This window comes from Oncorhynchus gorbuscha, linkage group LG03 (assembly GCF_021184085.1).
Source record: "Oncorhynchus gorbuscha isolate QuinsamMale2020 ecotype Even-year linkage group LG03, OgorEven_v1.0, whole genome shotgun sequence".
In the NCBI taxonomy this organism is placed as follows: domain Eukaryota; kingdom Metazoa; phylum Chordata; class Actinopteri; order Salmoniformes; family Salmonidae; genus Oncorhynchus; species Oncorhynchus gorbuscha.
The window spans coordinates 41,259,267-41,272,970 of NC_060175.1; the positions used below are offsets into that span (position 1 = coordinate 41,259,267).

Consider the following 13,704-nt stretch of genomic DNA (forward strand, 5'->3'; position numbering starts at 1 on the left):
TGTGAAAGCAGCAACCTGGTCCTTTTACACCAGGCTGTACTACCATGTCATCTTCATTTGTTCTAGTGGAAATGCTGTCTCTGAGTTAAAAATCTAACTCCTAACTATTTTTGTGAGCACCTGCAGTGAGTGCATAACCCTAGAGAATTGCATGGTAATGCTCATGCCCGAGTCACTCTATTGTGTATTATTTTACAGAAATGGACAATGGATCACTTACCAATAATGTATTTGTGGACACAAAATCCACAATAACCTCAATGACTCATTTGTATTTGAAGGGACTCGTGAAAACGAGTAAAGGAGGGGACTGAAATTGACATCATTGAAATAGTAGCATGGCACACAGGCTACTAAAAAACGAATAGTGGGGCAGGTACAAATCGGGGTAAAATAATACTCTTGTCCATGATGAGTGGCAGACAAAGATGTTGAAACTATCCACGTCCATTGCTGTTAACTGTAAATCATCACAGTATATGGGAGGTTATAATAATCTTTAAAAAACCTTTTCACTAAGTAAAAACAAAATCCTGCAGAAATAAATCGGCTTAGTGGGCAGAATTAGAGGGGAAGGGTTTGGGGACAGGGTAGGATTAAGGAAAATTGTGCGAAATAAAGAGCGAGTGATCAAGAGTGACTGTGTGCGTGCGTCTGTGTCTGGAGGGCAGGATGATAGAGCGCGCAGGAGAGCGAGAGAGAGAGAGAGTGAGAGAGAGGGCGATACGCATTGACTGAGAAACATAGATTTTCATCCAACCTATCTGTTTTTTCTAATCCTCGACTGCACTGCTTAACGTTGATTGTCTTGCAGGACAATATTTTGTATTAGCCTATTACGTCGTTTCTTTTGACGAATATTGGTCCTCATTGCTGTAATTTAAGTGTATTTGTGGCGAACTTCTCATATTTCCCATTTATACTTAAACTGCATCATGAATAGTTTGTGGGCACCTCTCGATCTCATACCTTTGGAATGGTGGGGATTACACAGCCGAAAAACGGGGAGCATGTAAACGCGGATGGAGTTTGGGATTTATTGCAAAATAAGGGAAAGATGACTGTCTTCTCTTTGTGTCTCCTATTGTGCGCAGATCTACTGGATTTAGCTGTTGGTAAGTCATTATTTCTGCATAAAACAATCCGTGAGAGTAGGATACAAAAGCCTCTCACATATTTCATCATTCGTGAGGTCATCATTTTAGAGACGCGTGTGGAAAGCAGATGGCTCAGTCCGTGTACATTTTAAGCACTTTTAATGTTGGTCGCTCATATTATGAACCATAGCATTCAATATGTATCATATCCACATACGATTGTCTCAACTTTTGCCCCTTCCGATGGAGTGAATGGTTTCCTTAAGACCCTAAAATGATATTCCTCCGCAGCTTCAGTTTTGACTGCAGGCATTCTCCGATATGATACCCAACTAGGGTTGTGTAAAGGAGGGGGCGGGGGGGTTAAATACACACACATCAAGCTATTTACTTGTAATGGTCCATAAGCTTTACAGTGTAAAATTAAGTAATATTATTCTTCTTGTTAGTATTTTGTTATGATTATTATCATTATACTGTTATTACTTGTACCATACCACTAGCCTACTACTTTTGGTCTACCATGTTTTGCAATGTGATATAAATCAGCAACAGATCGCTTTCTGTTGCTGCCTTTGAATAATGGCATTCAGCTACAGTATAGGCTACCGGTATATTTAGGGCGCTTGGGCGACTCACATTAACTGCATCCTTAGCTCAACTGCTTTCCATAGTGAGGACCAGACTTCCAGTAAAAACAAATTAACAATAGCCTATTATCTGTGGTTAAAGACAATTGGAACAGGTACATATCTCCCACATATAATAGTTAAAATGGTGAGTGGGAAACAGATGAATCACAGGATGCTGCAACTTTCTGATAAGATCGAGGCGTTGTGCACTGCTGCATATTTTATAAACATAATCGAAGGCTGTACATGGGCTCCAAAGGGTTTGCCTTAAGCTTACACATAAGATGTGGATCAATAGCATGTATTTATCCAAACAAGGCTACATCACACTCGCCATGAGAGTAGATTTTGTTTATTTGCCTGACACTCAAAGATCTGGCAAGATTTTACAGCATTGAAGCTAATAATGTGTAGTTCGCTATCAAATAGTTGTTTTTGATAGACTCTTTTTACTGACTCATTATTCGTTGTACTGAGTGACTCTTTCATTTTAGCCGTTCGTTTGGCCTGCGGGTCGCAATGAATTCCACAGCAGTGTTAATATGCGCTCCTCTGGTGACTCCGGAGACGTGCTTAGACCAACAACTGTCTGTCATATATGCACGCAGGCAAAATCGATCATGCTGAGGCAGCAGGCAGCATAGAGAAGACAAAATGCATATTAAGAACCGATAATTGATCATATGGTACAATAATGAATCCATTAATTGATTATTGAATGTTATGATCTTTGTAGAACCAAAACATTCACAGCCTCTGCTCAACAAACTCGAACTCGAAAACGAACCGTTTGGGGTGCTCTGGTCCCTCATGGCATTTAAGCAATGCATTTTGCCAATAGTCGTTCACCATCTAGTCCGATTGTGGCCACAACTAGGCCTTGTTTCAAATGTAGGCTGCCAATCAATCAACAAATGTACATAGTTTAAATCACGATTTTACAAGTATCGGTACCAAATGACAGCTCAAATAGGCCCATTAAGGTGAACAACATGTGAACAAGGCTTGTAGAATCATGAATTTCTCGAGTTTCCAGTGTATGTTTGCCAGTAGAGGTCCTGTATGCTCTGGGCATTATCGACTACTTTGCATGTGCACAGTATTCCGGATAACGGAATTACTGGAGAAGCAGTTTACATGCACCTTTCATATCCCGCTAACGAGCATTTCTATATCCATGAATTAGCAGAATATTCCTAATTTGCCTACTTTGCGGAAAGATTTTATGACATGCGAATTCTAATAAATGTAAGCATCATTTAGATATTTCTCTGCTTATAATTTTCCGACATTAGGTTGGATATTTGTTAGGCAACTTGTCTATAATTAGATGCATGCAGCTTCTCTTCTGTCATTACTTAGCGCTCTAGAATACTAAATAAAGCCTTACTCACCAAAATAATGGAATCAATTGATTGAGTAAATCATCAACAATCTAGTTGACATCAGTAAAGTTTTGCCTTTCATTTCTGATTTTCTCGCTGAACAAAGGAGTTTAGGGACTGGGGAGATTTTTCCGTGCAAAATGTCCATATTACATCAGTTTGTTGACCGGTTTTAATTAAGGAAATGAACATCTTTGAAAATGACTTCAGTTCCTATTCCAACTATTGCTGTTCCTATCTGAACTGAGCCTGCGCAGACCGCGAAAAATAATATCAAATGTGATAAGGTATTTACATGCCACAGTATCCAGTCTATGATCAGCAAATCCCAGGTATCTTGTTCGGGTTTCTGAAAATCGGGATAGGAACTATGAGGGTTATTGTAAAATGGATATTATGTTTATATGCGTCAACTCAAAAACACAATACTTGAGTATCCCGAATAATGATGGGATATTGGTGTGCATGTAAATGTGGTCACGACTCGAACGAAATGAGTCGAAACATTCGCTCTTTTGACTGCACACGTCAAAAAGATCAGAATCAGTAAAAAGAGCCGACCTTCCCATCCTTTTTTGAAGCAAGCTACATTCACACGTTGGCCTTCACAGATGTAATCTATAGGCGGCCTCTTGACTGTCCTGTCCCATTCATACAATGTTAAAATAACTTTTCTGCTAAATAAGACGTTTGAAATACAGTGGCTGAACAATCTAACCAACTGGTCACTGAAAGCAATAGATGGTGACAAAATATTATGTCATTCATTTTCAATGGAAGGTTTGAGATGAAATGTTTGAGGAAAGTTGAACTTCACGCAAATCATCAATAACTGCACAATAACCAATTGAGGGGGTGAAGACTTTGACACTTTCCTCTTGAACCGAGGGTGATACTCATTTTGAAGTCGCCGGCAGGGCTACATCATCTCGACACCATGAGCCAGATGTATATCTTCTACATTCACCCACCTTTGACCTCCTCCCCCATGAGAGATCCTGCCACAGTTGGGCACCATTGTCATGGGCAGGAAATGAACCCTAGTCTCCCATGGGAAAAACCAACATGTTGACCATTTGACAAGGGTAACACTGATTTTGAAGTTGCAGTCAGGGATACCTCATCACAGGACCATGAGTCTGACTCATGTCCGCTACACAATGTCTGGGGACGATGATGTTTCTAGTGAATGCATAGTCAGGAAAGTAAGGTCACATGCCACTAGATCTATGCTGCTCTGGAAATGGCATCAGCACATGATTTGGTCGCACCAACCTGAGGAGATAATGACCTAACCTGGGTCCCATAATGTACCTGCATTCCATACAGAACCAGGCTAATAATGACTAGTCCTTTTTAAATTAGCATGCCCCTATGTTCTTACATTGATTTGGATAGATTTTGTCAGGTTTCAATGTTAACTTTTTTTTTATCACTGTCAGTTTATAAATGCATTGAGGGCCTGTAGTTTTATGTTTAAAAAAGTAAGCCATTTCATCTGACATATCCAGGGAATGCATGATTGATATTTTGTTGTGCAACCTAGCAAACGAAAGTCGCCTCTTCACTGTTGATGTTGAGACTGGTGTTTTGCAGGTACTATTTAATTAAGCTGTCAGTTGAGGACTTGTGAGGCGTCTGTTTCTCAAACTAGACACACTAATGTACTTGTCCTCTTGCTCAGTTGTGCACCGGGGCCTCCAACTCACTCTTTCTATTCTGGTTAGAGCTAGTTTGCGTTGTTCTGTGAAGGGAGTAGTACACAGTGTTGTACGAGATATTCAGTTTCTTAGCAATTTCTCACATGGAATAGCCTTCATTTGTCAGAACAAGAATAGACAGACAAGTTTCAGAAGAAAATCCTTTGTTTCTGGCCATATAGAGCCTGTAATCCAACCGACAAATGCTGATGCTCCAGATATTCAACTAGTCTATAGAAGGCCAGTTTTATTGCTTCTTTAATCAGGGCAACAGTTTTCAGCTGTGCTAACATAATTGCAAAAGGGTTTTCAATTAGCCTTTTAAAATGATAAACTTGGATTAGCTAACACAACTTGCCATTCGAACACAGGAGTGATGGTTGCTGATAATGGGCCTCTGTACGCCTGTGTAGATATTCAATTAAAAATCAGCCGTTTCCAGCTACAATAGTCATTTACAACATTAACAATGTCTACACTGTATTTCTGATCAATTTGATGTTATTTTAATGGACAAAAAAATGTGCTTTTCTTTAAAAAACAAGGACATTTCTCAGTGATCCCAAAATTTTGAACGGTAGTATATATAAATATCTATATAAAAAAAGTATAATTATACAGATGATCCTAGATTGCATTTACAGTATATAGTACTTTTCAATGGATCTCAAAACATTTTACATTGAGAAACTCACCACATCCAGCACCAATGTAAAGCCCCTACCTGGTTAATCCATTTTAAGCATGACTACTCACCACACATCAGCTATCACAGTGGAGAGGTGAGGGGTTCATTGTCCAATTGGAATCATGGGATTATTAGATGGCCATGATTGTATGAGGGGCCAGGTTGGAAGTCTTTCCCACAGATATACACATAAAATTGCCATGGTATAGATACACAGCAATAGTTTGTCATGTTGTTCAGTATACTCCTTTTGCATTCCAATGCAACTCTGTCTTCAATGTTTCTTGGCAGCGTTGTCCAACTGTGGACATATGTTTTCTCACCTAAACGTCTTGCTCTCTTTTGTTTTCTGTGAGTCAACTCTGCCAGAGCAACTGAACGCCTAGTGGCTCTTTTTTTGTCTAGCTGGCCACTTTGTATAAGTACCCCCCACGTGGAGAGACTTTTTTAGTCACCTATTTTTATGAGCACATTGTAGCAACACTCTATTGTCTATTATTGCTGAATTCCAAATGCTTCAGATGTATTTAATTGCTGTTCATGTCATGTTTGAGTCTGTGGAGAAGACACAAGCCAAATGATATTTTGTATTGATTTGTAGCTTGCTCTAATGTATTCCATGTCAATTCTTTAGGTCATAGGGCAGAGTTTAACCTTCTACATTGAACTAGCCATAATCCTATTTACCCACGCCGCCCTCTCCTCCACAGGATCAGGGTGTAAATGCAAACAGAATCAAAAATCGATTAGAAACAGTTCCAATGGAGAGGACACATTTTGTCAGCATACATTTTGCATGAGTGATTTAGTTATTTAATGCTTTATACAGTTTACTAAATTGTTTGTAAATACCACAAGATAAATTGATGAATTTGACTAAATTGATGTTATAAGATCATTATTACGTGATCTTGGTAATTCGATATGAAACCAAACCAATTTGAAACCAATTCAATATGAAAAAGGAAATCAAGTTGAAGGGTCCATTCCTCTGCGTAGGCGTTGCTGATGCATGCCAGATCTTACAACATGAGGTATTTTAAATATAAGCTAACCACATCAAATGTTAAAGCAATCTCTCATTCACTGACACAGTCAGTGAAGTGGCACACAACCATTTGTTGATGCATGCAAAGTCTGAGCGAGGTAACACCATGAAATTTAAACTCTGTGGGTTTAAAGGGCAATGTGGGATGAACAAAGCCCTTTTAAAAATATTTGAATCAAGAAACGGGATGTGGTCACATGATGTGCTGCTGGTTGGATCTGATAGGAACATCTCTCCATTACAGGGTTAAGTATAGTAATAATTGCTGTTTAGGCACACCAGGGACAGAGGGCTCACGAATACTGAACATCATGTGTTATTCCAATTCCACAGACACAAATACTGTGTGGTGGCTACGCACTGTAGTTGCATCTCTGCTCTGTTATAGGCCAATGTACTGATTCAATTGTATCAACCCACATCTCGTTAAGACTGATCAGATGGTGAAATATTTGAAATCATAGTTTTACATACAGCATTCTTGTTTGTTTTGGCTTGTAGTCTGTTTAGTCTCTTTCTAGTTCTTTCAAGACTACAGTATAAGTCATCTTAGATGTTTACTTTGATGGCTTGATTCACTTCAGTGGATCATAACACAGGGGGCAGATTTAGTGGAGAATGAAAAAGCTGTGTGTTGGAGCTGATCTGAGGCTTTTCTGTGCACTGTCCATGTCTGCTAGTGACAGCTGGGCTTGACTCACAGGAAGTAAGAATAGATATTGGCAGGAATATGGGCTTTGGTTGTGCCTACATCCACCAATCACTGGGCTTTATTTCAGCAGTTATATAAATGATTATGAACAAATCCGAAGCCTACCCTCTTTGTGGTTTAATTTGATGTTATTTTGCTATTGTGTCAGCGCAGCTTCCTGATTTATCTGATATGTGTCTTCTTTACATGCAGGGTCATGTAATGTGGCAACCATGCATTGTGATTCCGAAAATATGTTTGGGATTACAGTGGGCGCTGTTACGAGCAATAAACGAATGATATCCTGAACAAAGTTTAAGTAGACGTGCTTTTGTTCCATCTAGATGGAGAACAATGATTGCCTGTTGAATTCTGAACCTTTTTAACCTTGCAATTTGGATCTTCTGAAGCCTTGTGACCCCTGTAAAAAGAGAGGTATAAGAAACCACAAAGACCACAGTGACTCACACATTACGAAGATTTTCAGCTTTTACCTCTACGTAGACCAATGGACTGCAAGTCATTTGGCTGTTATAGAAAATCAAATTGACCTAACATTGCCTTTCTAGTATTGTGTAGCTCAAAAAGCTTTTCCCCGGTGAAATAGCTTTGTGTTCTATCAATGATAAGGAAAGGAAAGGAAAGAACCGAGATGAAAGAGGAGGCAGGGCTGGAAGCTTCTTCCTAATTAACTGTAATGTGTTGTTTAGATTCCACCAATACACCATGTTCTGAACTGCTGCTCTATAATGCTGCTCAGCTGTCATATAAAACAATTTTATAAACCGGTGTGGACCCATCTAGTTTACAATCATCAAATGTTTGGCCACATTCAATCATGTTTTGCATTATTTTTGTTTACTCTCTTCTTCAGACAGTGCTATAGTTGAGAGCAATGGCCTTACTTTACTTTTTAGTACCCAATCACAGATTCTTTAAGATTCATGCCATGATATGGCAACATATGAATTTGTTTGATCTTTTATGGCACAATATTGAGCCACGTATTTTTTTTTTTTTACTGTGGATACCACCAAAGCTCATAGGGTCTTTGTAGTGGAGGCTGCCCATTAGGGTGTTAGGGGCTGCGCCCCACTTGTGATTGGTAAAAAAGTATACAAAAATGATATATATTATGTTATTCATGGATTAAGTTTTAAATGCTCATAAAAGTGTGGTAAATGTGTACATTTTCCTGTTTCAAAAATATATTGTTTAAAGCTAGCCGGCTGAGATTCGGGGCACACGGCTGAGAGTGAGACTCGGCCGACGTCATGTGGCACGAGTCTGAACCGCAATTGGCAGTAGTACTTATGGATAGGATGCGGGGATTGAGCTCGGGTTAATTCTGGTGCGAGTTATCTTGCCCAAATGTATTACTTGGGGCTTGGGACGATTCCGGTGAGAGTTATCTGTCCCAAATGCATATATTACTTGGGGCTCAGGCCGATTCCGGTGTGAGTGATCTGACCCAAATGTATTATTTGAGGCTCGGGCCAATTCCGGTGAGAGTTATCTGGCCCAAATGTATTACTTGGGGCTCGGGACCATTGGGTGTCAAGGGATGACGATGGAGAGGAGAAGCAAGTACGGGGAGTCAAACATTTAATAGGGAACGGACATAGAACGATACAGCACACGGGTAACACAAACAAAATACAATCAATGCAGCAGAGCTGGGGAACTGACAAAATAGGGGAAGTAATAAACAGGTGATTGAGTGAGTCCAGGTGAGTCCAATATCACTGATGCGTGTGACGAGGGAAGGCAGGTGTGCGTAAATGATGGTGGCAAGAGTGCGTAATGCAGGGCAGCCAGGCTCCCTCGAGCGCCATCGGGGAAGAGCGGGAGCAGGCGTGACAGTACTCAACCCTCTAAGGGCGCCACCTGGCTTCCCACCTGGGCGAACCAGCCGAGATATGGGCGCTGGGTAAGCCGGCTGGGGGAAAACTCCCCACAAACCGGCAGGGGCGTGGGAGCCTGGAGAGCTGGCTGAGGCATAGGAGCCTGACAATCCGGCTGAGGAAAGGACGCCTGTCGATCCCGCTGCAGCGTGGGACCCCGATGATCCGGTGGAGCATGACGTCAGATGGAAACCTGCTGAGCCAACCGAGGCAAGGAAACCTCTCGAGCCAGCTAGGACATGGAAGCCCGACAAGCTGGCTATGCACCCCCGGTTCCATTGGCGGCGACCCAGGGCCGACGTCACCACCAATCGGAACGCCAGTACTCCCCAATGCTTCCTGTGTTGGCTGCTGCATTCTGTCAAAGGATGACGCTGGAGAGAAGCAAGTACGGGGAGTGAAACATTTAATAGGGAATGGACATAGAACGAGACAGGACAGCGTCAGCACACGGGTAACACAGACTAAATACAATCAATGCAGAAGCGGGGAACAGAGCTGGGGAACTGACAAATATAGGGGAGGAAATAAGGTTATTGAGTCCAGGTGAGTTCAATATCGCTGTTGTGCGTGAAGAGGGAAGGTAGGTGTGTGTAAATGATGGTGGCAGGAGTATGAAATACAGGGCAGCATGGTGTCCTCGAGCGCCAGGGGGGAAGAGCGGGAGCAGGAGTGACATTGGGGCTACTCTCTGGCAGATAATTACACGGGTTGCTTTATATAATTAATTTATATAATTAACATTTAATAATTTATTTATTTTGTCCATATTTTCCTAATTGTTTCTGTGATCAAAAAATAAAATTAACGTTTTAAAAAATATATTTGAGTCCTGTGTAGTATTTTAGTATATTGATACTTTGTGCAAGGCAATTTGATAAGCTTTAAAAACTTTGTAGATGGCACCTCCCGAGTGGGGCAGCGGTTTACGACACTGCAGTGGTTGCTACAGATGCTGGTTTGAGACCCGTGCCGTCCATGACTGGGAGACCCATGAGACGACACACAATTGGCCCAGCATTGTCCGAGTTAAGGGAGGGTTTGGCTGGCCGGGATGTCCTTCTTCGATCACGCTGTCGTAACTCCTGTGGCGGCTAGGAGCATGCACTCTGACACGGTCACTAGGTGTATGGTGTTTCCTCCGACACAAAATGGTTTTTTTTTGTGGATGGGTATAAATGCTGCCCCTCTGTGACCCTGCCAGCAGCTGCGAGGCCACATAGGCCGTGCGAACATTGCTTGGATTGTTTTGCTAGCTATTTGCTATGATGGGGAACTGCCCCATTGAAATCGCAGGGTTTGATAGCATAAATTATAACAGCACAAAGTAAATTGACCATCCTGTCACCTCCAGTCAGAACCTCTGGGTCTGCTCTATTCTCTCTCTCAATAAGTATCTTCCGCCAAACGGCATAATTCCGGACGTGAGACTATATCAGATACAGATGGTGCTAAAGCAAAAATAATAATGTAATTAACTTGTAAATAAATAGTCATTACAGTCATTGGAGCTTGGGACCTGATAAACGGAACATCTACACTATGTATACAAACGTACGTGGACACGCCTTCAAATTAGTGGATTTGGTTATTTCAGCCACACCTGTTGCTGACAGGTGTATAAAATGGAGCACACAGCCGCGCAATCTCAATAGACAAACATTGACAGTAAAATGGCCTTACTGAAGAGTGCTGAAGTGCGTAAAACTTGTCTATCCATGATTGCAATACTCACTATGAGTTCCAAATTGCCTCGAAGCAACGTCAGCACAAGAACTGTTCATCAGGAGCTTCATGAAATGGGTTTCCATGGCCGGGTAGCCGCACACAAGCCTAAGATCACCATGCGTAATGCCAAGCCTCGGCTGGAGTGGTGTAAAGCTCGTCACCAATGGACTATGGAGCAGTGGAAACACATTCTCTGGAGTGATGAATCACACTTCACCCTAATGTGGTTCCGAAGGACGAATCTTGGTTTCGAGGATGCCAGGAGAACTCAACCTGCACAAATGCATAGTGGCAACTGTACATTTTGGTGGAGGAGGAATAATTTTGTCTGGGGCTGTTTTTCATGGTTCGTGCTAGGGCCCGTAGTTCCAGTGAATTGAAATCTTCACGCTATAGCATTCCAGATTATTCTGTGCATCCAACTTTGTGGCAAAAGTTTGGGGAAGGCAATTTCCTGTTTCAGTATGACAATAGCCGGGCGTTGAATGCTGGCTAGCGCATCATGCTGTGTGACATCATGTTAGCTAGATACAGTATCTTCAGTTAGATAATCTACTTTCTCTTATTGCATCTGCATGTTTGTTGCTATCTCCCCGATGCACTCACTTGTTCATTAGCTGGCTGCTCATTCTAAATATGCTGAACAAAAATATGACTGGAACGAATTGCAAAAATCACTGAAGCTGGAGACTCAAATCTCCCTCACTAACTTTAAGCATCAGCCGTCAGAGTAGTTTACAGATTATTGCATCTGTAAATAGCCCACCCAACTACCTCATCCCCATATTGTTATTTTTTTTCTCTCCTTTGCACCCCAGTATCTCTACTTGCACATTCACCTTCTGCACATCTAACACTCCAGTGTTTAATTGCTAAATTGTAATTATTTCGCCACAATGGCCTATTTATTGCCTTACCTCCCTAATCTTACTTAATTTGCACACGCTGTATATAGATCTTTCAATTGTGTTATTGACTGTGCATTTGTTTATTCCATGTGAAGCTCTGTGTTGTTTGTGTCGCACTGCTTTGCTTGATCTTGGTCAGGTCTCAGTTGTAAATGAGAACTTGTTCTGAATTGGCCTACCTGGTTAAATAAAGGTGAAATAAAAAATATATATAAAAAAATGCAACATGTAAAGTGCTTGTCCCATGTTTCATGAGATGAAATAAAAGATCACAGAAATGTTTCACTAATACACTCAAAAAACAAATTTGTTTACATCCCAGTCAGTGAGAATTTTTCCTTTGCCAATACAATCCATCCACCTGACAGGTGTGGCATATCAAGATGCTGATTAAACACCATGATCATTACACAGGTGCACCTTGTGCTGGGGACAACAAAATGCCACTAAAATGTACAGTTTTGTCACAAGACAATTCCACAGATGTCTACAGTTTTGAGGGAGTGTGCAATTGGCATGCTGACTGCTGGAATGTCCACCAGAGCTGTTGGCAGAGATTTTAATGTTAATTTCTCTTTAATAAGCCCACTTTAATTTGGCAGTACGTCCAACCGGCCTTACAACCACAGACCACGTGTAACTTCACCTAGGGCTGTAGCAGTCATGAAATTTCATCAGACGGTGATTGTCAAGCAAATAACTGTCGGTCTCACTGTAACTGACTGTTAATTAACATGAACACATTTAGCATCTCCCGGCTATCACACATAGCCTACTAGCCAATGATGCAGACTTTGGGAACATCTACATTTTAAAACGTATAGTGAATCCATGTAATATAGCTTACCCTTCACAATACATCCATTATTTTTTATAAATACAGTTGAAGTCAGAAGTTTACATACACTTAGGTTGGAGTCATGAAGACCCGTTTTTCAACCACAAACTATAGTTTTGGCAAGTCCGTTAATACATCTACTTTGTGCATTTTTCCAACAAATGTTTACAGACAGATTATTTGACTTATAACTGTCACTCCCTGACCTTAGAGATCCTTATTTATTCTATATGTTTGGTTAGGTCAGGGTGTGACTCGGGTGGGAGAATCTATGTTTTCTATTTCTTTGTTGTTTGCCTAGTGTTGTTCCCAATCAGACCCAGCTGTCTGTCATTGTCTCTGATTGGGGATCAAATATAAATTGTGATTTTTCTTTTGGGTTTTGTGTGGAGTTATATTCTGTTTAGCTGTTTTGTTGCCTGACAGAACTCAGCGCTTTTGTTTTTTCTACGTTGTTATTTTGTTGCGGTGTTCAGTTTATAAAAAATCATGAACGCCTACGACGCTGCACCTTGGTCTCCTTCTTCAACCCACGAGAGTCGTTACAGAACTCCTCACCACAAAAAGACCAAGCAGCGTGGTCAGGAGGAATGGACGTGGGAGGACATTCTGAATGCTAAAGGATCCTGTACGTGGGAGGAGATCCAGGCTGGGAAGGATCGCCTACCATGGGAGCAGACGGAGGCAGCAAGGCGGGAGCAACTATACAAGGGGTCACGGCTAGCACGGAAGCCCGAGAAGCAGCTCCAAAAAATGTTTGGGGGGAGCACACAGGGAGATTGGCGGAGTCAGGGTTTAGACCTGAGCCAACTCCCCGTGCTTATCTTGGGGAGTGTGTGACCGGTCGGGCACTGTGTTATGCGTTGATGCGCACCATGTCTCCAGTGTGCAGTCACAGCCCGGTACGCTATATTTCAGCTCCCCACATTGGCCTGGCTAGAGTGGGCATCCAGCAAGGACAGATGGTGCCGGCTCAGCGCTCCTGGCCTCCGGTGCATCTCTTCAGCCCAGAATTTCCTGCGCCGGCTCTGCACACTGTGTGTCCGGTGCGTCTGCACATCCCAGTGCGTCGTGTGCTAGCGCCC

At 41.7% G+C, this 13,704-nt stretch overlaps 1 protein-coding gene across 2 annotated transcripts in view; it reads left to right on the forward strand.

Moving 5' to 3' along the window:
- Nucleotides 1-671: 671 nt before the first annotated feature.
- Nucleotides 672-13,704, forward strand: part of LOC124031382 (immunoglobulin superfamily member 21-like) — a 283,359-nt gene continuing 270,326 nt past the window's right edge. For both annotated transcript variants that reach the window (XM_046342539.1, XM_046342541.1), the window contains exon 1: nt 672-1,115. In XM_046342539.1, the coding sequence (XP_046198495.1) occupies nt 977-1,115 (139 nt within the window). In that variant the 5' untranslated portion in view covers nt 672-976. The remainder of the gene's footprint in view (nt 1,116-13,704) is intronic.